The sequence below is a fragment of the Propithecus coquereli genome, unplaced genomic scaffold (genome assembly GCF_000956105.1).
Source record: "Propithecus coquereli isolate 6110/MARCELLA unplaced genomic scaffold, Pcoq_1.0 Scaffold111, whole genome shotgun sequence".
In the NCBI taxonomy this organism is placed as follows: domain Eukaryota; kingdom Metazoa; phylum Chordata; class Mammalia; order Primates; family Indriidae; genus Propithecus; species Propithecus coquereli.
The window spans coordinates 6,879,685-6,903,182 of record NW_012135081.1 but is presented as its reverse complement, the minus strand read 5'-3'; the positions used below and the strand labels follow the sequence as shown (position 1 = coordinate 6,903,182).

Here is a 23,498-nt window from a genome sequence, read left to right as displayed (position 1 = left end):
CCTCCCAGAGAGCTAGGATTACAGGCGTGAGCCACCATGCCAGCCCCTAGCTTATGCTTGATAATTTTCTGATTTCATCTGTTCTACCTTGCCATTCATCAGACATGATCTTTTTACTTACATGCTTTGATTATTGAGGGATCACAGTATAGACCCAGAGTCTCTGAGCAGCCACTCTGGGCTTCTCTCCCCTAGTCACTTCCCTATCCCAGCCCTCTGTCCTCTGTGTTCTCCCTTCTAGTCAAGAACCCTATTGAGGCAAGTGTCCTGCTGGCCGAAGCCTCCCTGGCACGGAAGCAGCGGAAAACGCATACTACCTTTATTCCACTGATGCTGAATGAGATGCCACAGGTTGGGGACCTGGTGGGTCTGGATGCTGAGTTTGTCACCCTTAATGAGGTAACTAAGATCAAAAGGATGGGGCATTGGAACAGAACTCTGAGAATATTAGGAGTTGTAAGCATTTCTCTGATTCTCTTATTAACTCTTCCTGTGTAGGAGGAAGCAGAGTTACGCAGTGATGGTACCAAGTCTACTATTAAACCAAGCCAGATGTCAGTAGCAAGAATTACCTGTGTCCGGGGGCAGGGACCCAATGAGGGTATCCCCTTCATTGATGACTACATCTCTACCCAGGAGCAGGTATTAGGATATGGAGGTGCAAGTGAGGCAGATCCTGTGCTTATGTAGAGTGCTTGAGAACCCAGGGAATAGACGTAGGAGGAGACTCTGCACCTTGCTTTGTGAGTCCTTTTCTCTATTCCTAGGTGGTAGATTACTTGACTCAATACTCGGGGATAAAGCCCGGAGACCTCGATGCCAAAATTTCCTCCAAGCACCTCACAACTCTCAAGTCTACTTATTTAAAGCTTCGTTTTCTCATTGACATTGGAGTCAAGTTTGTTGGCCATGGCCTGCAGAAGGACTTCCGGGTCATCAACCTCATGGTTTGAGCGAGTCCTCTTTTGAGGGTGGGCCCCTGAGGGTATACATTGTACTTTTGGAGAATGGGAAATGATAGATCCCCTACCTTAAGTCTCCCATGCTTTTATTCCTGCCAGGTGCCCAAGGACCAAGTCCTTGACACTGTCTACCTGTTCCACATGCCCCGAAAACGAATGATTTCTTTGCGATTCCTTGCTTGGTACTTTCTGGGTGAGTTTCTCTGCCTTGTAGGCCCTTCTTGTGTACCTTAAGAGCAGAAAAAGTGTTGGGGGACTAAGTGGGAGTAGGGAGGACCCTGAGTTAGTGGTCCCTTCTTTGCACCAGGGAAGGTGTTTGACTCTTTCCCTTGGGGCAGTCAGGTTTTTTATTGTATTCTGGGAGTCAGGGATGGGAGTGGGGGGACATGTCCTACCTCCCTTTGCTAGGTCCCACAATATTCCACCTCTACTTATCCCAGACCTGAAAATTCAAGGGGAGACTCATGACAGTATTGAGGATGCCCGTACAGCCCTTCAGCTCTACCGAAAGTATCTGGAACTAAGCAAGAATGGCACTGAGCCTGAGTCTTTCCACAAGGTGCTCAAGAGTCTTTACGAGAAGGGCCGAAAGATGGACTGGAAGGTGCCTGAGCCTGAGGGCCAGACAAGTCCCAAGAGTAAGACTGGGGAAGGGACAAGGGAAACTGGACTAGGTGGATTGCATATATGGAGATTATACCCACCACAACAATAATGATGATAATGATGATAGCAATACCACCTCTGCTTTATATTTGTAAAGCACTTAACAGTTTACAAAGCACTTAATCCTCCTAACATTCAGTGAAATAGATTTTTTTTTTTTTTTTGAGACACAGTCTCGCTTTGTTGCCTGGGCTAGAGTGAGTGCTGTGGCGTCAGCCTAGCTCACAGCAACCTCAAACTCCTGGGCTCAAGCAATCCTTCTGCCTCAGCCTGAGTAGCTGGGACTACAGGCATGTGCCACCATGCCCGGCTAATTTTTTCTATATATATATTTTTTTAGTTGTCCAGATCATTTCTTTCTATTTTTTAGTAGAGACGGGGTCTTGCTCTTGCTCAGGCTGGTCTCAAACTCCTGACCTTGAGCAATCCACCCGCCTCGGCCTCCCGGAGTGCTAGGATTACAGGCGTGAGCCACTGCGCCTGGCCTAGATTTTATTATTGAAACTGTTCCTTGGTCTTATAACATCCTCTTGCCCAATTCTAAAATATCTGGTGATGGTCCATGCCCTCTTTTCTCTTGCATTTTTCTTCCATAAGAAGTATGAGAAGGTGCTTTTTCTCCACTCACCTTAAGAGTCATGCTTTGGTTTTGTCTCTGACAGATGCAGCTGTCTTCTCTTCAGTGCTGGCGCTCTGACCTTCCCTCTCCCAGAGAACCACGGCCCTCTCCCTTTAGCGTTCTGTGGCCCCAGAACTGGGAGATGGCTTCCAAAGTTGACTATATTCTGTCTACTTCCAGAATTGGACCTGCTCAGGGTCTACAGATGGTGCTATTAATAGAACTGGAATACAGCAGAATTGTTGCAGAGGTTCTAGCAGCCAGATTCTGTCTTCATCCTTTGCAAAATTGTGGGCCAGAAACAGTCTAGAATTGACCCAGATGGAAAGTAATTAGTATTCTTAGTAAATATTCTGGGTGATTAATATCCAGGCAGAGAAGCTCCTGGAACCAAAACTCACAGTTCCTAGCTGGCTAGGGACTGAAATCCTAGACAGTAACAGAGGATACAACAGTTCAAGACTTAGCTCACGTCACCAGCTGTTTGAGGGAAGCCTGGAGGGGCCAGCATATAAAGTCTTGGTGGCCCAAGCAAGCCAATGTTGTTAATACTATTGCCTAAAGGGCCTTTGGATCCTGGACAAAGCTTGGCTGCTGGCTTCATTTATTCCTGCTGACAGCTGAGAAGCATCTGTCTTCCATCCACTCTCCTGTCCCAAGTTTTGTTATTTTTTTAAATTTTGTTTTAAACCGCATGTTTTTTAAAATAAAAACAAAAATATTGTCTATCATCTGTCTCATTAGAGAATTGCTATTGTGGTTGGTCTGACTTCAGTCCTCTCCTTTCTTCGTTTTGGCTTCTTAATACAACTGGAAAAAGTAAGATTCTGTTCAAATCCCCAACTAGAATTGAAGGTAAAGCCCTGGAAGCCAAAGTTGTGGATATGGAAGGAGAATAATTATGTCTCTCCTGGACAATGTTAGGTCTTTGCTGTAGCTGTCTAGTATCCTAAGGCAGGATGTTTGAAGATGTACAGTATGGTTTACCCGTTAATTGTGTAAGCTGACAAACTACAGGTCCCAGGATATCTTAAAAGAGTTGAAGCTACTGACAAAAGATCTGCCTCGTGTTGCGGTGCTTCCTGGGAAATGTAGTTTTCTGTGTATTGAAACCTGTGCTGCTCGCCGGCCAGCAGCGCACCTTTTTGAACGTCTAGCTAGCCCACCTAGAGTGATACAAGCGCACGCCTGACCACTCCCATACTGAATGCACGGGCTCGCCTAGCTGCAGGACACTCCTATTCTTTGGCTGACCCTAGTGGTCACGTGGAGCTGTTCGCCACGCAAGTCTGGGTCCTTCTGTGATCGACTGGGGTCCTCGCTGCCTCGGAGTCGCTTCTGAGCTGCCTGTTCGCGCGAGAATTTGGAGGGGCGGGTTTGGGGTCGGTTTCTGGGGGGGACTCGCACGGTAGCGCACCCGAACCCTGCTTAGGTGCCAGTTAGGGTCCGGGGAGCTAGGTCAGGCGGTCGCCGGGACACTTCGTGTCTGGAAGGCGGCGAAGCGGTCTGGAGAATCCAGGACAGCCCCACTCCCCCGCAGCCAGGTGTAGGTTCGAGAGCCACCGAGGCCAAAGTGAGAGTCCAGCGGTCTTCCAGCGCCTGGGCCACGGCGGCGGCCCTGGGAGCAGAGGTGGGACGGATGCGGGTGGCAGTGGCGCTGGGCGCTGAGGGTTGGGAATGGACTGGAGCGAAAGCAATGGCGGAGTCCTTAGAAAGGGGTTTGTTCGCACGGGCAATCACTTATAGGCTGGAGGTGAGATGGCAGGAGTCATCAGTGCAGAGTCCAAATAAACGCCAGATATCGAGTGCTCCTCACCGGCCTTCTGGCCTGACTGAAGGCTCCTTGCTGGCAGCTTCCCAGTGCCTGACGTTCCCGCGTAATCGCCAGCTTCTCTCCCGTAGCTGCCACATAGCCCTGTGAGCCAAAGGCATCCAGTGCTAAAGTACCTACACTAGGGCGTCACCTGTCGAGATGTGGTGTCTGGGACTGAGCCCCAAGTCCAGAGCTCGCGCTTCCAGCCCACCGCCCCGGCGTAATCGGAGGCCTCAAGCAGTGTAACAGAGGAGCCCCTTCGTGTCTTGGGCATTTCCTGGAAAGTATATCCAGAGTGGAACTGAGGCCTTTGAAAGCCCTAGGATGAGGAGTAGGGGGGCAGAGGAAAATGGAGTTGGCTCCTCACACCTGTTTTATTCCCGCCCAAACCCAGGTGGAGCGACCCCATTACGCTAAAGATGAAAGGCTGGGGTTGGCTGGCCCTGCTTCTGGGGGCCTTGCTGGGAACTGCCTGGGCTCGGAGGAGCCAGGATCTACACTGCGGAGGTAAAGGCACAAAGGGAAGGAGAAGTGGGAGGAAGTAGAGCCACCAGAGGATATGAGATCCAAGGCTTGGGAGAAGGATGAATGGAAATCCCTGGGTTAATACCCTTCTCTTCCCACCCTACCTCAACCCTATCCCCTGCCCCTATTCTCTCCCCTTCCCACAAGCTTGCAGGGCTCTAGTGGATGAACTAGAGTGGGAAATTGCCCAGGTGGATCCCAAGAAGACCATTCAGATGGGATCTTTCCGGATCAATCCAGATGGCAGCCAGTCAGTGGTGGAGGTAACCGTTACTGTTCCCCCAAGTACAGTAGCTCACTCTGGCTTTGTGTGAGAACTCAACTAATTAAGAACGACCTTGGTTTAACAGAAATGAAGAAAACAGACCCAGAGAGGTATCTAAAAGATTGGGCTCTGTCTTATCAAAAGAGGCTGGATGTTTATACCCTATGCACTTGCTTCCTGGCTCTAAGAGCCCTGATCAGCCCCCTTCTCTACATCCCTAATCCACGACTCATGTTTTCACTATAGCACTGTGGTATGCATACATTCATTTTAAAAAGAATAGAAGGTCTTATCCTTGTAATTAGGAAATTTATTTTGGTTGAAAACATAACAGATATACACAAAGCCATACCTAGTAAGCAATATATATATAAAGAAATGTTAAGATTATGATACTTGTGAAGTGCTATATAATAGTTGTTATTCTCAGAGTCTACACTACCTCTCTAATGCTGTCCTTACTGCTGTCTCATTTTGATACAAAAAAAAATTATCTTCATAAGAATTGGGAGAATTCAAAGGAAAAGAATATAGTCGATCAGTGTTAATCAAAGAACGTTCTGTTTTTGTATACTTTGGAGCTAATGATACCTGTCTCCTTAGGATTATATAATGAGGTAAAATACAATCATACATTTGAAAGTACTTTGAAACTGTACAAATAAACCATATTGTTTTAAATTAGGGAAGGCTTTTTAGAATGGGTTGATTGAGCTAGATTTGGAAGGAAAAGTAAGGATATAAATTACTAATGTATAGAGGTAGAAGAGAGTGACCCAAGGCTGAGGACATTTCTAGGTGCCTTATGCTCGCTCAGAGGCCCACCTCACAGAGCTGCTAGAGGAGGTATGTGACCGGATGAAGGAGTACGGGGAACAAATTGACCCTTCCACCCACCGCAAGAACTACGTACGTGTAGTAGGCCGGAATGGAGAATCCAATGAACTGGACCTACAGGGAATCCGAATTGATTCAGATATCAGCGGCACCCTCAAGTTTGCGGTGAGCTATGGAAGTGGGTAGCTGGTTCTTGGAAATTAAGGGGGTTGTTGGAGGACCCAAGTAGAAAGCTGGGTCAATATCCTTGTCCTCCTCTTTGGAGGTGGAGGCAAGAGGCCTCTTGCTGCCCTTTGTCACTCGTTTCTCCCTTGGGTTGGCAGTGTGAGAGCATTGTGGAGGAATATGAGGATGAACTCATTGAATTCTTTTCCCGAGAGGCTGACAATGTTAAAGACAAACTTTGTAGTAAGCGAACAGGTAAGCTGCCCCCACTTAATCTCCTGTTCTGTTCTCATACCCCTGTGGAACCTGGCACATTCCCTAACCCACCCACTCCCATGTGAGAAATCCTCTGATATTTAGCTCAAGAGCTAGCTTCCATTTCCCTTGGCTTAGGGAGTTGGGTTGTTCCTCTCCATTCTCTTTCTGTCAGCTTTCAGAATTTGTGGTCCCCTCACCTGAGATACAAGTGACAGAGCAGTGAGGATGTTTTATCATTTATAAACATATGTTCTGAAGAATGGTGGTTAGTGTATGTGTGCCAGTTTGGTTTGGGGTATTTTCTTGATAGTGGCATATATCAACATGAGAGTGGTGTTTTCCTTCAAATTGTTATGTACTGTTTGCAGATCTATGTGACCATGCCCTGCACATATCTCATGATGAGCTATGAACTACTGGAGCAGCCTAGTCCGGCTTGATGGATCACCCCCAGGAGGGGAAAATGGTGGCAATGCCTTTTATATTATGTTTTTACTGAAATGAACTGAAAAAACATGAAACCAAAAGTACAAACTGTGTTGTCTTTTCGTGCCCGGAATCGGCCATTACATTAGGCTTGAATATGGGGGATTATAGACAGGAAACAAAACAGAGAGGAAAGAAGAGTTTTGGGATTCATGTAGGACAAAGGTAGGAGGGGCCAGAACCTTTAATTCTTTTACCTTCTGAGATTCCACTGCACTCATAAACTAGATAGGCATTTATTCAGTGCTCACTCAATATCGTGTATTTAGAGTCTAATTATGGAGAAGATAGGAACCTCTGTGAATAAGCAGCGGAACATAAGCGTATGGTAGTATAGGATTCTAGAAATTCCTTATATTCATGCTGGTGAAAATAAAGTAAGATAGGGCTTGGTCTTGAAGGAAATAATGGACATGCATTATTCTTCCCTTCCTGCCCTTCCAGATGGAGGGACCAGCAAGAGCAGAGACAGGAAGGGGAAAATGGATGTGACCAACTCAGCTGAGAAGTAAGGGCTTTATCGGATAGGGACAGATGAGGTAAGGAATGTTATTTAATGAAAGGCCTTGCTTGCTAGCCTAAGCTTTTAGATTTGATGTCAACAACAACAATAAAGTATATCTTTCTCATCTCCATCACTAGCCATTGTCAATCTGGACTATAAATCTGTCCTCATTTTTTGTGTGCTGAGATTCTATATTGGGGCATAGGGATGAAAACCTAAAGGATACCTTCTTTTGGAAACTTCTTAAACACCCTGATCCTGAGATAAGGCTATCTCAGGGTCTGGAATGGAACATCTCTGTCCCAGGAATGCCTTGAAGAGAGAACACCTGAATAAACATTTCAAAGATTTAAAAAATTACAGCATTTTAGAATCTAAAGCATCATCTACTTCACCTCTACCCGTTTTATAGATGAAGAAAGTGAGGCCCAGAGAAGCCACAGAACTTCCTGAAGTTCTATATTTAGTGGCAAAACTGGATCTAATAGCTAACTTTCCCAAGGGCCAGTCTAATCTAGCTATATATAGCTAGAGAATAGCTTCTATTTTAAGTCTTTTTTCTCTTACTAATACCTTGCACTAAGCCTGGCACACAGAATGAACGTATTCAACAAAACTTTCTTGTACCACAAATCCCTATGAAATCTAACACATTAACTAGCTCAGAGCAAGCACTCTGATATTGTCAGCTAAACTCAGCCTGGTATTAATTCCATCTTCTCTCAATAGCCATAAGAAATGCTGTATCCTGTCAAATCAGTTTCCCAAACCAGCTGTTATTAACCTTTTTTTTTCTGTGATGCACATGAATAATGCTCACATTTTTCATACCCCTGAGAGTATACCCAGGGTTCTGGCCATTGCATGCTTGGCATCTAAAAACTCCTTTCTCTTCCATCCGAAAGCTTATCAAAAGTATAAGTGAGAGTACTCTTAAAGGAAACTTGAAACTGTTTTAATTTATAAAACAAATTATTCACAAGATTTAATAAATAAAATAAATATAATGTTAATCAGTAAGTTACTTGGGATGCATCTCACTGGCTGTCAAGGTACAGCTGTTAAGACCTCTCAAGCCCAAGAGTCTCTGCCATTGGTATACCAGGATATGTCCTATATGGGAAAGGGCAAAAGTTATCTTTTTGACTTGATCCTGAGAAGGTTAGGAAGATGCACTTTTGCACACCTTTTAATTCATACCACAAGGAATCCATAAATTTATCTGAACCCCCTGGAGGCTCACTATAACAAAATACTCTAGCCAGTATTTGGTAGAGCATATACTCCTAACCCTGCAAATCTGGTTAAACTTTAAGTTTTGGATGACTTCTAAATTAGTTTATCAGAAAATCAGAGAGGACAATGTGGAAAAAAAATTATCAGCAAAATGTTAGAACTTAAACATTTCCAAAGAGCATTAAATGAGGTCCAGGTGTAAATAGGAAAGTTTATTATGTGAAAATCTAGTCATTTAAAAACAAGTTTTAGGGCCGGGTGCGGTGGCTCACACCTGTAATCCTAGGGACTTTGGGAGGCCAAGATGGGAGGATCGCTTGAGGCCAGGAGCTCAAGACCAGCCTGAGCACAAGTGAAAAAATTAGAAAAATTAGCCAGGTGTGGTGGCACACACCCAGGAGGCTAAGGCAGGAAGATCACTTGAGCACAGGAGTTTGAGGTTGCAGCGAGCTATGATGACACCACTGTACTCTAGCCCAGGTGACAAAGCGACACCCTGTCTCAAAAAACAAAAATAAGTTTTAGAGGATTTTTTGCTGTTAAAAAGGTTCACTGCAGGCACAAGATTCCTTTAAATATAGGACAGGGATGGATAGCATGGGAAAGGGAATTAGCATGTGTTGAATACTCATACAATAAGCACATATAAGTTCTAATTTAGGGTTTATAACTCTAAGAAATAGACGTTATTCCTATTTTACAGATGGAGAAACTAAGCTTAGTTTCTAAGTATCTTGCTGGTCAGTGAGGAGCCAAGACTTGAACCCCTGTGATCATCTTTCCTAGGCCAATTGTCTTTCTGCTGTACCTCTCTATGTAGTGCAGTTTCCATGTAGTCTCCAGTGGCTATATAAAGTAGCACTTTCTAAATTCATTTGAAAACTACCTCAGAATTTGAATGCATGCCCTCTAATCCTAGTAATCTATAATGGAAAAGCATTATATCTTCCGTTCAGCCATTTTTCCAGACTAATTACTTATAAGAAGCCCATTTTTACCCTTCTGATCATTTTAAGTTCTAAATGTTTGTCACCATTTGTCATCTGTTTCATGTATGGATGTCAAAGGTTTTACAAATGAGTAAGATTATAGTTCCTTTTATTTTATTTTATTTTTTTAGAGATGGGCTCTTGCTATGTTGCCCAGTCTAGAAGGCAGTGGCTATTCACAGGTGTGATCATAGCACACTATGGCCTCAAATTCCTGGGCTCAAATGATCCACCCACCTTAGCCTCCCAAGTAGCTGAGACAACAAGCATATGCCACCACACCTGGCTTAAAATATCTTCAAATATAGCAACACATTGAGCTGATGTCCCCAGGAGACAGTTGACAATGACTCAGAAATACCCTTAACTGACTTGCAGCTAATAATGCACAGCCAATCATAATATAAACAATACAGCTTAGTAGTTAAGATACAGGCTCTGGGGTGGTCCAAGTGCAGTGGTGTTTACAACCAATTGATCACAGTTACAGATTCCTTTGCTCCTTCTCCACTTCCACTGCTTCACTTGACTAGCCTTAGGCGGAAAAAAAGAAAGATGATACAGGCTCTGGAGTGAGGCCAACCTCAATCTGAATTCTAGCTATGCCAATTCCAAGCTATGACATTGGGCAGGATACTTCATCTAACCCTTGGTTTCCTCTTTAGAGATACTAATGTTATCTACATATCTTAGAGTTGTTGTGAGGATTAATTAAATAATGCATATGCTGCATTTAGACAGTATCTGGAAATAGTACTCAATAGATTTTAGCTATTATGTATTAAATACAGAAGGTTGGTTTACTCATGTAATTTAAGAGGGTTTAAATTTAGGCTGCATTCTCCCACTCGTCCATGGCCACCAGGGGGCACCATTGCCCCTGTCCATTTTAAAGAGGTCCTCCCAAGGTCATGGTGACCTCAATGCTCAGCCTTCTCTCCTTCGCCCCCTCTAGTTCCCAGGCACTTAATTGTATTTGTTTTTTATTTTATTTTTTGTTTGTATTTACTATCGTTTACATTGTAGTTTTACACTTACTTGTATTTGGACCTAGAGCTCACTTGGCTGCTTTATTCATGCCAATCCTTCTCCCTTAACATTCTCTCCACCTCCCCAGGTCCCATCAGTGTTCAGAAAGAGACTCTAAGCCAGCTTCTGGGAGAATCCATTAAGCCTCTTTGATCCCTGAGCTTTCCAATTGACCTTATAGCAGTGGATGTCAGGACTGGACCACTTCAAAACAAGTCCATGAAGTCCTCATGACACTAGGTTCCAGAATGCAGTGTCAAGAGGCTCAGAGTGTTGCTGTTCTCCACCCTCCCTCCAATCACTAAAGTTCCAAAATAGGTTACCCTATGGCCACTCAATAGTTGTTCCTTCGGTGGCCTCACCTTGAGAATGCCTCTGTCTCCTTGGGCACTGGAGTTCAGTCCCCTGGTCTGCTGGCTAGTCTCTGTGGATAATTAACCAGGGAGAAGGAACCAGGTCAGACTATTATAGGGTTATTCCAGAGGAAATTCTCTGTGAGATGCTAAATTTGGAGCAAATATTGCTCAATGGAGCTTTGAAGTCACCAGGGAGGTAGGTGAGATCAATGCTCCTTTGGGGCATTGCGTGGCTTCTCTTTATGAAGTTATTTCCTTTTTTTTTTTTTATTTAAATTACATTCCAGAGAGAGGAACAGGTGGAGAAAGACCGAAAGACCAAAGTTCTTTCCTAAGACCTACCTATCTGATCCCCAAGTCAGAGAAGCATTGGTTGTTAGGTGTGAAGCTGGGTATAACGAAACTTAGGAAGAGAAAATAGGAGTTTTCTTTCTCTTTTTCCAAGTCTAAGGTATAAACTAAGTTCTTTATAAAAGAGGTCTACCCAAACCTGGCTTAGATGGGTACTGAGACCTCTGAACCTTGTTACCACTATGTGATGGTATATTAATAAAAGGACTGTTCACGGGGGCTGGGGGTTTGTAGATAAGGTCCCCTGGTCCTTGGGTCAGCTCCCAAGGTCAGCTCCCCTCTGCCCCTGGGTCAATGACAACAGGCTTAGGGAGGTACAAAAGTCCTGAGGTCTTGTCTACCCAGAGGAGTTATAGAGTGGTGTGGAAGATCATTTTAGTGCCAAGGGTCATTTAATGGTCTTTGGGGAGCACAGGATAAGGGAGTATAGAAGATAGCCAGTAGGAGAAGTGGCCCAATGCCCTTATGGGAGTCAGGTGACAAAAAGGGAGGGTGCCTAATGCCTGAGGGTGAGGGGTTGGTCTGCAGCTCCTAATCTTGTGGCTAAATGTAGGCTGGGTTGGCTGTTTGGCGTTACATGACTGGAGTGGCAGTGAGAGTAATGCCCAGGATGCAGAGGCTCTAGCCTGCTCTGTAAGCCTTCATTTTAGGGCGTCGTTTGTAAGACTTGGATTTCCCAGCATTACACAGAGAACTGACATCTCACAAAGCACTCGATTCACACTCTTGCTTTTGCTTTTCTCCACATATTGGGAATCTCTTAATATGTATAATACCTTGGCTTCTGCTGACCTCAAATGATCTCCACCAAGCAGCAAATGATCTCTGGCATCATAGCCTATTTTCCACATGGATGTCACTTCCATGGCCATGAAGTCATTAACCGAAGGAGTAGGAGGAGTGGGCAATCATCAGTTTTCCTGATAGTATATTAAGGAGTTGGCTCCCAACGACCTTCCAAGGTTGAGTCCTGGAGTTTTTTTAGTATTCATCTCAGGACTAACCCCAAATGAAAAACCTGAAGAAAGAAGTTAACTGAGTTCTCAGGCACATATTTAGCCACCTACACCCCCCCCCCTCCTGCCACCCATCCACTCTCAATTGGCCTAATCCGGGCGATCCAATCCTCCCCGCCACAACTGCTGTCAACGGCTCAGGTCCCGCCCCCCTCCCCACCGGGCCAATGGCCGAGCCCAGGGCGAGTCCCCTGAGAGGGACGGGACCGGGTTCTGGCCAGTGGGCGGGGTCTCGCTGAGGACCCCGGGCTGGGCGCCGCCGCCGGTTCGTCTCCGTTTCCCTGAGCCGCCTCCTTTCAACCTTGTCCACCGGTTGGCGTGGCCTTTGGTGCAGCGGCGGCGGCTCCCGTTCCTGCCCAGCTCTCTCCCCTCCTTTCCTCCCCTCCAGATCCTGGAGTTCGCCCGTCATGGCTTTACTCACTGCGGCCGCCCGCCTCTTGGGAGCCAAGGTGAGTAGCTAGGGGAGGGAGCACGCCATCCCAGGGTGGGGCTGAGGCGACCGCAGACCCTCAAGCGCCGGGGTCTCCCTCCCACACCCGCGCGCACCCCTGCACGCCTTAAAGGGGCCCTGCGCTGGGCTGGCCGCCAGCCCTGCGTGGAGCTCTCAGGGCCATGTGCTACGCTTCTCTTCGGCACCGGGGGGTGAAGTGAACGCTGCCCGCCCTGGCCTGCAGTCTGGCGGGTGAGTAGGCCCGACTCTGCTGTCACCGGGTATGTCTAAGGTGAAATAAGAAGAGATGCGTTACTCTGGAAAAAGAAGGAGCCGAGACCAGCCAGTAGAGAACAGAGGTGTGGTGTTCCAGTGGAGTTAGGAAAAGAGTCTGGTGGAACGGGCGGGGGTGAACAGGTAAAAAGGGTGGCAGAAATGAAGAGATATGCACACACTGTCTGTGGGCCAGAGCTGAACAATGGCTAATTTCGTCTTCTGCTTTGTAGGAAGGGCCTTGTTAGTTCCTAAGCTGCTTGTTTTCATTTCTCCAACCCAATTATTTAAGCCTTTAGTGACCACACCATAACAGTTTCTGCTAGTAAAGGGGACCCTGACTTGCTATTCTGGTAGCAAAAAGAAAAAGAAAAAAAAAAAAGAAAAGAAAAGTGGGACCCTCAGGTCCTCTTTGTCCTTGGGACTCTTTCACTTACTCTTTATATAGGAGGAGCTTGGGTGGGGTGGAGCACTTCTGTAAAACCTCCTGCGTGATTATAACATATGATTGGAGAAAGAACCAGAAAGGTGGTTCCACCAAACTGCAGGCCAAAAAATGAAGATAGCAAGAGATAGTAATGTCAAGGTCACATGACCAGTCATACTACTTGCTTGTCCAGGTGTTGCTGCTGATCTTAAATGTATCTAGGATCTTCCTTTCATTCTTTGGGGCCCTTTACTTGACATTTGTTAGTTTTTGGATCCTAGAAATACTGTTGCAGGTAATGGTGCCTCCAGTTTCAAATTGCCAGTCCTTTTGGTTCTAAATAACTTGGCCTTTTAAACAGAAAAACTGCTGTGCTGAGGGAGTCCTGGCCCTCTAATCCCAGCAAGGACAGTCCCACAAGTGACCTTGACTTCTGCAAAGAACATATGCTTTCTCTTCAGCAGATGGTTTAAAGTTGCTAGCACCTGAAGGAAAGGAAAGCCTTAGACTGGTTTTGGCTTGCGATGTGTTAGTTTTTCATGATTGGCAGAGATAAAGTGAAACCTGTAGGATTTACCTTGAGGTTCTTCCAGGCACCCAGCAGCAAGGTAGAGGCTGATCATTTGGGAGATACTTATCTTACTTGGCTGTTGCTTCTCCTGCTGTCAGGGAACAGGGTAAGGAAACCTCTTGGGAAATGAAGCAAGTTCTAGATAGTATTTTGGCAGAATAGGGGACACTATAATTAGCTCATTCCACAACTGCTAACCCAAACCAGATAGACTGACTCTACAGTGAATTTGAAAAAGCCTTCAGATTTACCTTTTGAATTTATTTTGTCCCTTAAGCCCTTAGGGAAGCTCAGAACACTTTTGGGATGACAGGGCTACATAATTTTGGTATTGTTATTTTCTTTACTCCCCTGTTAGAGAGCCCTGAGGATCCTGGAAACCAATAAGTTGAAAGCTGTTAGAAGACTTTTGACCCTTAAAACTAGCAAACCCCAACAAGCTCAGGAGTGGAAATTTCCTGAGAATTAAGCAATATGACCAAGATACCAAGAAGCCTTTCAACTTGTCAGCTTTGCTAGCACCTGCTTGGGCTTTCTAGATTAGATCGTGTCTAGTGGTAGTCGTAATTGGTAATAGATTTTACTTTTGCTATTAAGGTAGGCTTTAGAGGGCAAAATAGTCTTCTGACCTGGGAAAACTGACCCCTACCACTTTGATTCTCAAGGTCAGATATAGTTTCACTTTTCTGAGAAAAGATTTTTTTAACCTTGCTAGGAGACAGAAATGCTAGTCATTGTTCTATTGTTCCATTCTACCCACTGTCAGATGATTTAAATGAACACCTGAGTTAGACTAATTCAGAGCCTTGACATTATTTGACTTCTTGTTTGTCAAATGAATTAATGCTAAGCAATGGCCTTAGTATTATCTGTGAGCGTCCCAGCTTTGTGACATATCTTTTCACATATGTTTTGGGTTTAGATTTGGGCTGGGAATTGAAGTAGGACTACAGTTCACTTCTGGACTCTTGAAGTCAACATGCTTAACCAACCCTAGCTAAAGGGAGTTGATTCTTATACCACCGAGAATTGCTTCTCCAAGCCGTGATGCTTGAATCTTTGAGTAAATTGATCCAAAGATGTTTCTAGATTATTTCTGGATTTTTTTCAAAACATTTAAATAAATACCAGTGGTTCCTCTACAGCAGTCTTATACCACCGCACAACATCTCCTATAGGAGTCCTAGTCTGAAATTGAGTTCAAAAAAACCAAGTTGGTTCTGTCCTGTGAGATGTTTAGTCTTAAAGCCCAAAACTTTTTTTTTTTTGAGACAGAGTCTCACTGTGTTGCCCTGGCTAGAGTGCCGTGGCGTCATCCTAGCTCACAGCAACCTCAAACTCCTGGGCTCAAGCGATCTTACTGCCTCAGCCTCCCGAGAAGCTGGGACTACAGGCATGCACCACCATGCCCGGCTAATTTTTTCTATATATTTTTAGTTGTCCAATTAATTTCTTTCTATTTTTAGTAGAGACGGGGTCTCGCTGCTGCTCAGGCTGGTTTCGAGCTCCTGACCTCAAACAATCCGCCCGCCTTGGCCTCCCAGAGAGCTAGGATTACAGGCGTGAGCCACCGCACCCAGCCAGCCCAAAACTTTTTAAAGCAAGGGTTCAGATCTCTGTGCCTTCACTTTGACTGTCAGCCTACCCAAAGTAACAGTGATTCCCAGATGCTTACTAGATGGACTGAAGATGGAGATGGGCGGAACCTTATGGGGTGCCAGTGATGGGATGATTGCATTTGTTCTTTTTCCTTTTTTTTTTTGACATGGGGTCTTGCTTTGTTGCCCAGGTTGCAGTGCGATGGCATGATCATAGCTCACTGTAGCCTCAAACTCCTGAGCTTGAATGACCTTAGCTTCCTGAATAGCTGAGACTACAGGTGTGAGCCACACACCCAGCTAATTTAAAAAAATTTTTTTAGGGACGAGGTCTTGCTATGTCACTCAGGCTGGTCATAACCCCTGGCCTCAAGCAGTCCTCCAGCCTCAGCCTCCTGAGTGGCTGAGATTACAGGCATGAGCCATCATGCCCAGCTTCAAATTTGTTTTTTCTAGTGGCCTTTAGGTTGGTAGTAGGTGAAGAATGCATGGGCATAGGAAGGCAGCTAGGGCAGCAGTGAAGTAGACAATCAGAGAAGGAAGGGCTGGCATTCCTGGTTCCTAGAATCCAAGTGGGCAATAGAAAGGAAACCAGACTTGGTGGATCCCACTAAAACCACACAGTAATTCTGCTCTGTGTCAATAATTTATGTGATAAGAGTTGAGCAGGATGTGAAATTTAAAACCTTGGTGAAGCAGCTTTAGCAATAGTTCTTTCTTAGTGTCTGCCTATCTTTCAGTTCTTCATTCAGCTGCTCAGATTCTTTAGGTCTCTATTTATTTTAACATAATTCCATTTTAAAAGGTCTGTAAGCTGATGGTGGGCATCATCACCTGGAATGCTTGTTCACATTTGTAGACTCTTAGATCCTATCTTCAGATTATGATTCAGCAAAGATGGGATGATATCTGGAAACTTATATTTTTTTAATAACCTCAGTTGACTGTTAGAGACTGATGATGCTTGGTGGTCCCAGGACCTTACTATTAGGCCAATAAAGCCACATGAAGGCCTTTTTGTTTGAACTTTATTGGATGCATCATAGGAAACTTTGAGTGTTTGGGCATTGTTTTTTGGATGACTGATTATTTTAAAAATGGACTTCAAAAGTAATCATTCTAAGCAGCAGTGTGCTTTAGGCTGTTTTCTCTAGGTTTTTCTTCCGAGGCCTTTTTCCCCAAATGCCTTAAGAAAAGGTATTTGGGAAAAAAGAAAATGTTAGGAGCTGAAAGCAAAGTGTTAGTCGCTAAAACTTGTAAGAACTCCTAGCAGAAGTGAGGGAATAGTTTCTAATTTCTGAGAAATTATATGATGACAGATCTTGTATGCTTTATTCACTAGTGTACACTTAGTGTACATATAATAAGTAGATGTTCAAGGCATATTTGTTAAAGAATGGTAAGGGTTTCTACTAAAAGGAAAATTCAGGACTATTGATTCTTAGGCTGGAGTGTTATCTTTAGCAGTCTTCTTTACTGAATGATCAGTGAACCTTTAGGCAAGAGACTGTTGTAAAATGACAGTTTGGTAAAATTATTAAAGAAACTCCTGTTTGGGTGCGGTGGCTCATGCCTGTAAGCCTAGCCCTCTGGGAGGCTGAGGCAGGAGGATCACTTGAGGTCAAGAGTTCAAGACCAGCCTGAGCAAGAGTGAGACCCTGTCTCTACCAAAAATAGCAAAAATTAGCTGGGAGTGGTGGTGCATGCCTGTGTCCCAGCTACCCAGGAGGCTGAGGCAGGAGGATCGCTTGAGCCCAGGAGTTTGAGATTGCAGTGAACTGTGATGATGCCACTGCATTTCAGCCAGGGTGACAGAGTGAGACTCTGTCCAAAAAAAAAGACAGAGAAAGAAAGAGATAAACTCCTGTGAGTATTAAGGGGATCAAAATGTGAACTCTGTAGATTATGTTGCTCAGGCTATTAAGTGGCCTGACCAAGTAGTGCAGGCTGACTTCCAGTGTCACTGTTATGAAACAAAGACATCAAATGGCTTTAGTCCTCTGACCTGGTTCTGGGGAGAGAGGAGCCTTTGTCCTATACGTATTCATTTTCTCTTAATACAAGTTGTTCCTTCTGTATTGGAAGACTGTAGGGACAAGATTTTTCCAACTGGTTGTTAGTGTACTATGTGTGCTCCATCAGCTAAGCCAGTCCTGCTGGCTTGGCTAGCTCTGATTTGTATTGATAGGCAAGGACCCTGTTAAAATCAGGAGCATCTCTCTCAAGGTTTTAATGTTGGTCATGTGGATATGTGGTAGAATATAGTCTTGATGTGAAGAGGGTGGAGAATCAAATAAAATTCAGCTTCTCCCATGTAGAGTGAGGGTCCTAAATGTGGACCAATGATAATACAGGGTAAGAGGAGTAAGAGGGAAATAACTACATTATCGAGTAAGTGGTTATCCAAATAGGATCCTGTTGATTACACAATTTGGAAAAGGGGGTAGTTAATTGATATCTGGTGAGTGATTTGGCCAATACCTATTCCTAGAATACTCTAAATATTATAGGCAAGTCTTTCGCAGAATTTCCTGTATGTACTAATTAGTCCTTTTCCTCTCTTAGCCCTTTAAGATAGAGATTCTTTTAATTGTTATATTTTTCCGTATCCTAGCACATTTGGGAGCTACAGCCCATTTCTATCAATAATAGCAGACTCACTAGAGGAGATCTGGTAAGGGGGTGGTAGCATATGAGGTTCGAAAAGCCTTTTAGTGATTGTGATATGCCTACCCCCACCCTGTAGAGAATACTGGCCATCAAACATTGTGAGCCAAGCCCTTGTCTTTGGAAGCAGCTCTCTTCATCTTTCCCCATGAAGGAGCTGACCTATTGAGTGAGGTGGACTGCCTGATTCACCTGACAGCTGCTGTTCCAGTAGAGTGACTCTACAGGTGGCATGCAACCAGAAGCCAAAGCTCAGCTGCCACACCTCCAAGGCTGAGGGAGGAGCTGAGAGGTAGAAGTTCAGGAATGACTCAGAGGTTTGTAATCTGCCTGTCCCATCAGTGAGTATAAACTGAATGTACTGTACAAAGCCATTCAGCAGCTTTCTTTGGCAGCCAGGGGATAGAGGAAATAGGGTGTGCATCCTTAAGCATCTCCTGTCTAGAGTCATTTGCTCTGCTGGTGGAAATTAGGGTTACTTAAATTTGTTTCCTCTCCCTGAGACTCCCCCCATCTTGGTCAAGAGGCCCTTTAAAAGAAAATTGGGGCTTTACCTGTTCCGCAGCTGGAAGGAATTATCCATTCACTTCCTCCTCAGGCTTGACTGCCTCTTTCCTGGGGTCCAACTCCAGGAAAGAGTTCTGACACTTGATGATAGGTAATAAGCCAACACATTTCTAAGAAATATTTATTGAACTCAGCTATGTACAATCCATTTTTCCATATGCTTTTATGCAAATTATCACTTGGTCGCTGAGGCTGGAGTGTAGTGGCATGATCATTGCTCTGTAGCCTTGAACTCCTGGGCTCAAGTGATCTTCCTGCCTTAGCCTCCTGAGTAAGACTACAGGGCTGCACCATCACACCTGGCTAACTTTTCCATTTTTTTTCCTTTTTTTTTTTAAAGGACAGGATCTTGCTATGTTACCCAGGCTGATCTCCAACTCCTGGCCTCAAGCAATCCTCCCGCTTGAGCCTCTCAAAGTGCTCGGATTACAGGCGTGAGCCACACTGGCCCTAAAATTGGCTTTTATTATTGCCATTTTAGAGATGTGAAAACTGAGACTTAGAGAAGTTAGATCACATAACCAACATAATAAAGCAGGAAAGTAGCAGAATCTGAATTTAGGACTTGCTTCTTGATAATGCCACATCTAAACTGCAGATCTTGGAGGGGGTGGAGGGGATGGGTAAATTCACACCTAACGGGTACAATAACTTTAACTCAAACTGTACAAAAGCAGTTTATGTAACCAAACGTTTGTACCCCCAAAATATTCTGAAATTAAAAAAATCATACTAAACTGCAGATCTGGATTCAGTAGGTCTGAGGTGCAAGATTCTGCATTTCTAACAAGCTCTGAGTAATACTAATACTGCTGGCTAGGAAGTCACATTTTAAGTAATAAAACTTGAGTACCTTTACATATGTCCTTATTGGAGCTTGAGAATTAGACTCTGAGTTAAGCAGTTTGTTATCTTAAATACGGAAATGGGAAGGGAAACAGTAGTTAATTGTTTTGCTTTGGTTGTCTTAGTTATTTAGTAATGGAGCTGGGGCTAGAACCAAGATTTTGTTACTCCAAATCAAATGCTATGAACTCCGCATCATTAGATGAAGTCCTAACTTGAATTTTTCCTGCTCTTCCCTTTTGAACAGTTTTATCAATGAATTGCTTCGTTTAAAATCCTTCTGATTTCTTTGGTTTTCCAAGCTTCAGAGTTACCAAAAAACGTGACTGAACCTGACACTGGTGGGTGCTAGAAAGTGGCTATACTTTTATTTTACATATTTGTTATATAACACATACATAGCACTTGCTATATGCCAGATACAATTTTAAGTGCTTTGTAAATATTTACTTACTTAATCCTCATAACAATCCTTTGAGGTAGGTACTATTATTATTCCCCTTCTACAGATAAGGAAACTGAGGCACATAAAGGTTAAATGGTTTGGTTAGGGTCCCACAGCCAGTAAGTGACAGAGAAGTGTAGTAGAAACAATATACTAGCTTTATTCTATAAGCACATAGGCAAGCACTCTACAAACTAGCATTGCTTTGCAAATTGGAGATCTGCCTCAGAAGTGCTGATGATCAAGGTTAGGGACAGTGAAGATCAGCTCTCTTCAGTTTATTCCTGAAGCTTCTCATTAAATGGCAAAGAAGCTCTCTACAAAAGAAATTAAGATTTTGCTGAGGGTGGAAGTGGGTGATAGTTTAGTTGCCTTTCCCTAACCATTTCTTAAAGTAACAGTCATATAAACAAATTTGAGAGATGGTGGTAAACTAAACAGCAGTCATAGCCCATTTGATCCCTTTTAAATGATGTTGCATTCTTACAGCCTAGTCAGGTGACCTTTTCTTTCCGGTTTCCTCTTTGGTTTTTTATTTTTGTTTTTTTGAGACAGAGTCTCACTCTGTTGCCCTGGCTAGAGTGAGTGCCGTGGCGTTAGCCTAGCTCACAGCAACCTCAAACTCCTGGGCTCAAGCGATCCTCCTGCCTCAGCCTCCCGAGTAGCTGGGACTACAGGCATGCGCCACCATGCCCGGCTAATTTTTTCTATATATTTTTAGTTGTCCAGATAATTTCTTTCTATTTTTTTTAGTAGAGACGGGATCTCGCTCTTGCTCAGGCTGGTTTCGAACTCCTGAGCTCAAACAATCCACCCGCCTCGTCCTCCCAGAGTGCTAGGATTACAGGCGTGAGCCACCGTGCCCGGCCTATTTTTGTTTTTTTAATGTTTAATGAAGTAAAAGGAGAGGGAACAGCTCTAGTAATTCTCTCACAATGAAAACTTTTTATTTTATGTTCATATTGGTAGAAGAAAGACCTCCAACCTGAAGGAATTTCCATTTTCACCTTAAGATTTGGGCTCTCATTCTATCTGTTGAGCTTGGATAGATTTTTTTTTTTACCTAGGATTTAATCTTAAACTATTCTTACAATCCTCTCTCTTGCTAGTGAAGCAGCTAGGCATTATAAAAATTTAAGGATGGTCTAAAAGTGGAAAAATTATCATTATGGAGAAATTTCAACTTCTTTCAGATGATCTGTTTCCTGTAGCTGCTTCAAAAAAAAAAAAAAAACCACAAAACCACAATAAACAACCACCCACAATTAAAAGGTCTGCTGCTGTGCTTATGGTGGTCTCTGAGAGATGGGTCCTCTGGAACATGGAATAGCTTAAGCAAGGTTAACTCTATAAAACAATAGTTTAAACTTATTCACATGTCTTCCCTTGACCACTTTTTAGTGACTAGTAAGATAAGGCAAAGTTATACCTTGAGTGCTGGGTTAAGTTTCCTATTCACCCTATGTAGGGTGAAGGGGCTGTGAAGGGATTTTTGTGCTTCCTACTTCTTGCCCAGGTGAAGAATTGAGCTAGAGGATATTCTTCAGGAAGTTAGGAAACGGAGTTAAAGACAGCCCTGTTGAGGCATTCCCCCTTTGCTTTAGGGACATATTGGCTTGCCTTATGTTCTCTGAATTTTGCTTTGGATCGATTCTTTTAAAAATAGCCTTTTCTGAAGGGTCTTTTTTCCCTTCAGTCCTCCCCCCCGCCCCAACAGAAATAGGGAGGGACAGTACATTCTAAAAAGCCTCCTGCCCTACAGAACTCTCACCCTAAGCATGTAGCTTTTTGTAATTTATACAGTACTACCTGTTCAAATGATTTTCTGCACAGCCAGACAGTGCAATAATTACTAGAAAAGGCCTTTTGGCATAAGGAGGAAAGGTGTAGACTTGTTCCAGGTTTAGTTTGTTTGTACGCATGTGTAATCTTCTTAATTTACAAAGTACTTTCACATCCACAATAATTTAATTATCACAAGACAATCTGTGAGGTATATGATGGGTATTAGCATCATACTATAGAGCAGGAAACTGAGGCTTGACTTATTTTCTCTTTAAAATAATCTAGTGTAGAAAAGTTAATTTTCTTGTCTAAGTCTTTTTTCCTAATTAGTAGTATAATTGGTCATCTTATTTCTAAGTTGGTGTTGAACTTGTGTTGGAACTCTGCAGTCTTCTTATAGAAAGTAATTTCTCTTTGCTGGGGTTGGGGGGAACCTACCCCTACACATAGAAAAGCGTAAGCTATCCATGCTGTTTATCTCTGTAGTGAGGGATAGCCTTCTTGAGTCTCAGGCTCATCTTTCTCGATAATTTTCTTAATTACTTCCTAAAGTATATCTTTTAAAATTCCTTTAGTACAGGTAGTGTAGATGATAAACTCTCAGTTTTTGTTTATCTGAAAATGTCTTTATTTCTCTCCCTCTTTGTGTTTTGGTTTTTGGGTTTTTTTTTGTTTTTTGCAAGGCAAGCAAGAAACGAAGTTTGTTGAGGAAGGGCAAGATAGGTTCACAGAGCAAAAGCAAGACACATTAGCCACAGATGATGAACGGGCCCCCGTCATAAAAAAAGGGGCCTCCCTCTTTGTAAGTTGTTCACACACACACACACACACACACAACTCTAGCTTAATAATTATTGTCTCGGCACTCTTTTAGAAAATTTTCCAGTTTTCAAGTTTCCATAGCCAGGCCCAGTGGCTCACACCTGTAATCCTAGCACTCTAGGAGTTCAAGATCAGCCTGAGCAAGAGTGAGACCCTGTCTCTAAAAAAAAAAAAGTTTCCATTGCTGCTGTTGAGTAGTCTTCTGTCAGTTGTTTCTTTGTAGATAGTCTGTCTTCTCTGTGCTTTTTCTAGGAGGGTTAGAAGTAGTATTGTAAGGCTGCTCTCTGCCTGTGGGCTTTCCTAGACTGGAGAGGTTGAAGTCCTGCCAAAAGACCGGGTGCAGAAGGCATCTTACCAGCAGCATTAAGTAATTGGTCAGTTTCCTCATTTTTTTTTCCTTGGGACCACTCAGAAATATTGATAGCTAGATCTAGATGGACTGGATACTCAACAACTGCTCTGGAACCCAGATCATGGGAAAGACTCTTCAGGGATGCTAGTGAAGCTATGAACACAAGAAGCATAGTTAAACCTGCTGCTGTTTCCAGACTGGTAACTCCTCCCAAGCTGTTCAGGGCCTTACAGCTTTCTTCTGTCAAACTGTCCTAAGAGGCTAAGATGAAGAGAGGTTGAGTCACTATAACTCTTTGTTGCTAATACAAAGGAGGGAGGAGTAACTTTTACATAATGTTTTTATTTTTGCTTTGCAGAATGCATCCTGTGTTGTTTTTGCTGCCCGGCATGCGAGTGCTTCCTCCACGGTAAGGTTTGGAAAAGAAGACAGAATTGTTGGGCTGTGGGACAGAGGATTTGGGGACCACCTGGTCTCTTACTCTCTTGTTATTGTCCTGAGTATCTCCTAGAAGTGTCCATTATTATTATTATTATTGTTATAACTACTATTACTATATTACTATTTTAAGAAATAGGCCAGGCGCGGTGGCTCACGCCTGTAATCCTAGCACTCTAGGAGTTCAAGATCAGCCTGA

The 23,498-nt window shown here is 43.7% G+C and overlaps 2 protein-coding genes and 1 long non-coding RNA gene across 8 annotated transcripts in view; all 3 read left to right on the top strand.

The window, feature by feature from the left end:
- The window catches only part of PAN2 (PAN2 poly(A) specific ribonuclease subunit), a 13,427-nt gene extending 10,432 nt beyond the window's left edge, over nt 1-2,995 (top strand). For all 6 annotated transcript variants that reach the window (XM_012652682.1, XM_012652671.1, XM_012652677.1 and 3 more), the window contains 6 exons: nt 242-399; nt 499-642; nt 768-947; nt 1,062-1,155; nt 1,403-1,600; nt 2,291-2,995. In XM_012652682.1, the coding sequence (XP_012508136.1) occupies nt 242-399; nt 499-642; nt 768-947; nt 1,062-1,155; nt 1,403-1,600; nt 2,291-2,325 (809 nt within the window). In that variant the 3' untranslated portion in view covers nt 2,326-2,995. The remainder of the gene's footprint in view (nt 1-241; nt 400-498; nt 643-767; nt 948-1,061; nt 1,156-1,402; nt 1,601-2,290) is intronic.
- Nucleotides 2,996-3,352: 357 nt separating this feature from the next.
- On the top strand, nt 3,353-6,644 carry CNPY2 (canopy FGF signaling regulator 2). Its single transcript, XM_012652654.1, has 6 exons — nt 3,353-3,877; nt 4,455-4,567; nt 4,733-4,848; nt 5,649-5,852; nt 6,011-6,107; nt 6,479-6,644. The coding sequence occupies exons 2-6, from the start codon at nt 4,480-4,482 to the stop codon at nt 6,520-6,522; spliced, it is 549 nt and encodes a 182-aa protein (XP_012508108.1). The 5' UTR covers nt 3,353-3,877; nt 4,455-4,479; the 3' UTR covers nt 6,523-6,644.
- A 5,653-nt stretch (nt 6,645-12,297) lies between these two features.
- On the top strand, nt 12,298-23,270 carry LOC105817029. The gene is made up of 3 exons (XR_001137818.1): nt 12,298-12,527; nt 18,199-18,361; nt 23,220-23,270. It is a non-coding gene; the product is annotated as an uncharacterized LOC105817029 (long non-coding RNA).
- The last annotated feature ends 228 nt before the right edge of the window (nt 23,271-23,498 follow it).

What these genes read in the sequence shown, in the direction of transcription:
- CNPY2 (XM_012652654.1), top strand. Translation starts at nt 4,480, where the DNA reads ATGAAAGGCTGGGGTTGGCTGGCCCTGCTTCTGGGGGCCTTGCTGGGA. An exon ending in GCAGCCAGTCAGTGGTGGAG is followed by an intron (nt 4,849 to 5,648) that starts GTAACCGTTACT and finishes GGACATTTCTAG; the next exon opens with GTGCCTTATGCTCGCTCAGA. An exon ending in ACTTTGTAGTAAGCGAACAG is followed by an intron (nt 6,108 to 6,478) that starts GTAAGCTGCCCC and finishes TACTGTTTGCAG; the next exon opens with ATCTATGTGACCATGCCCTG.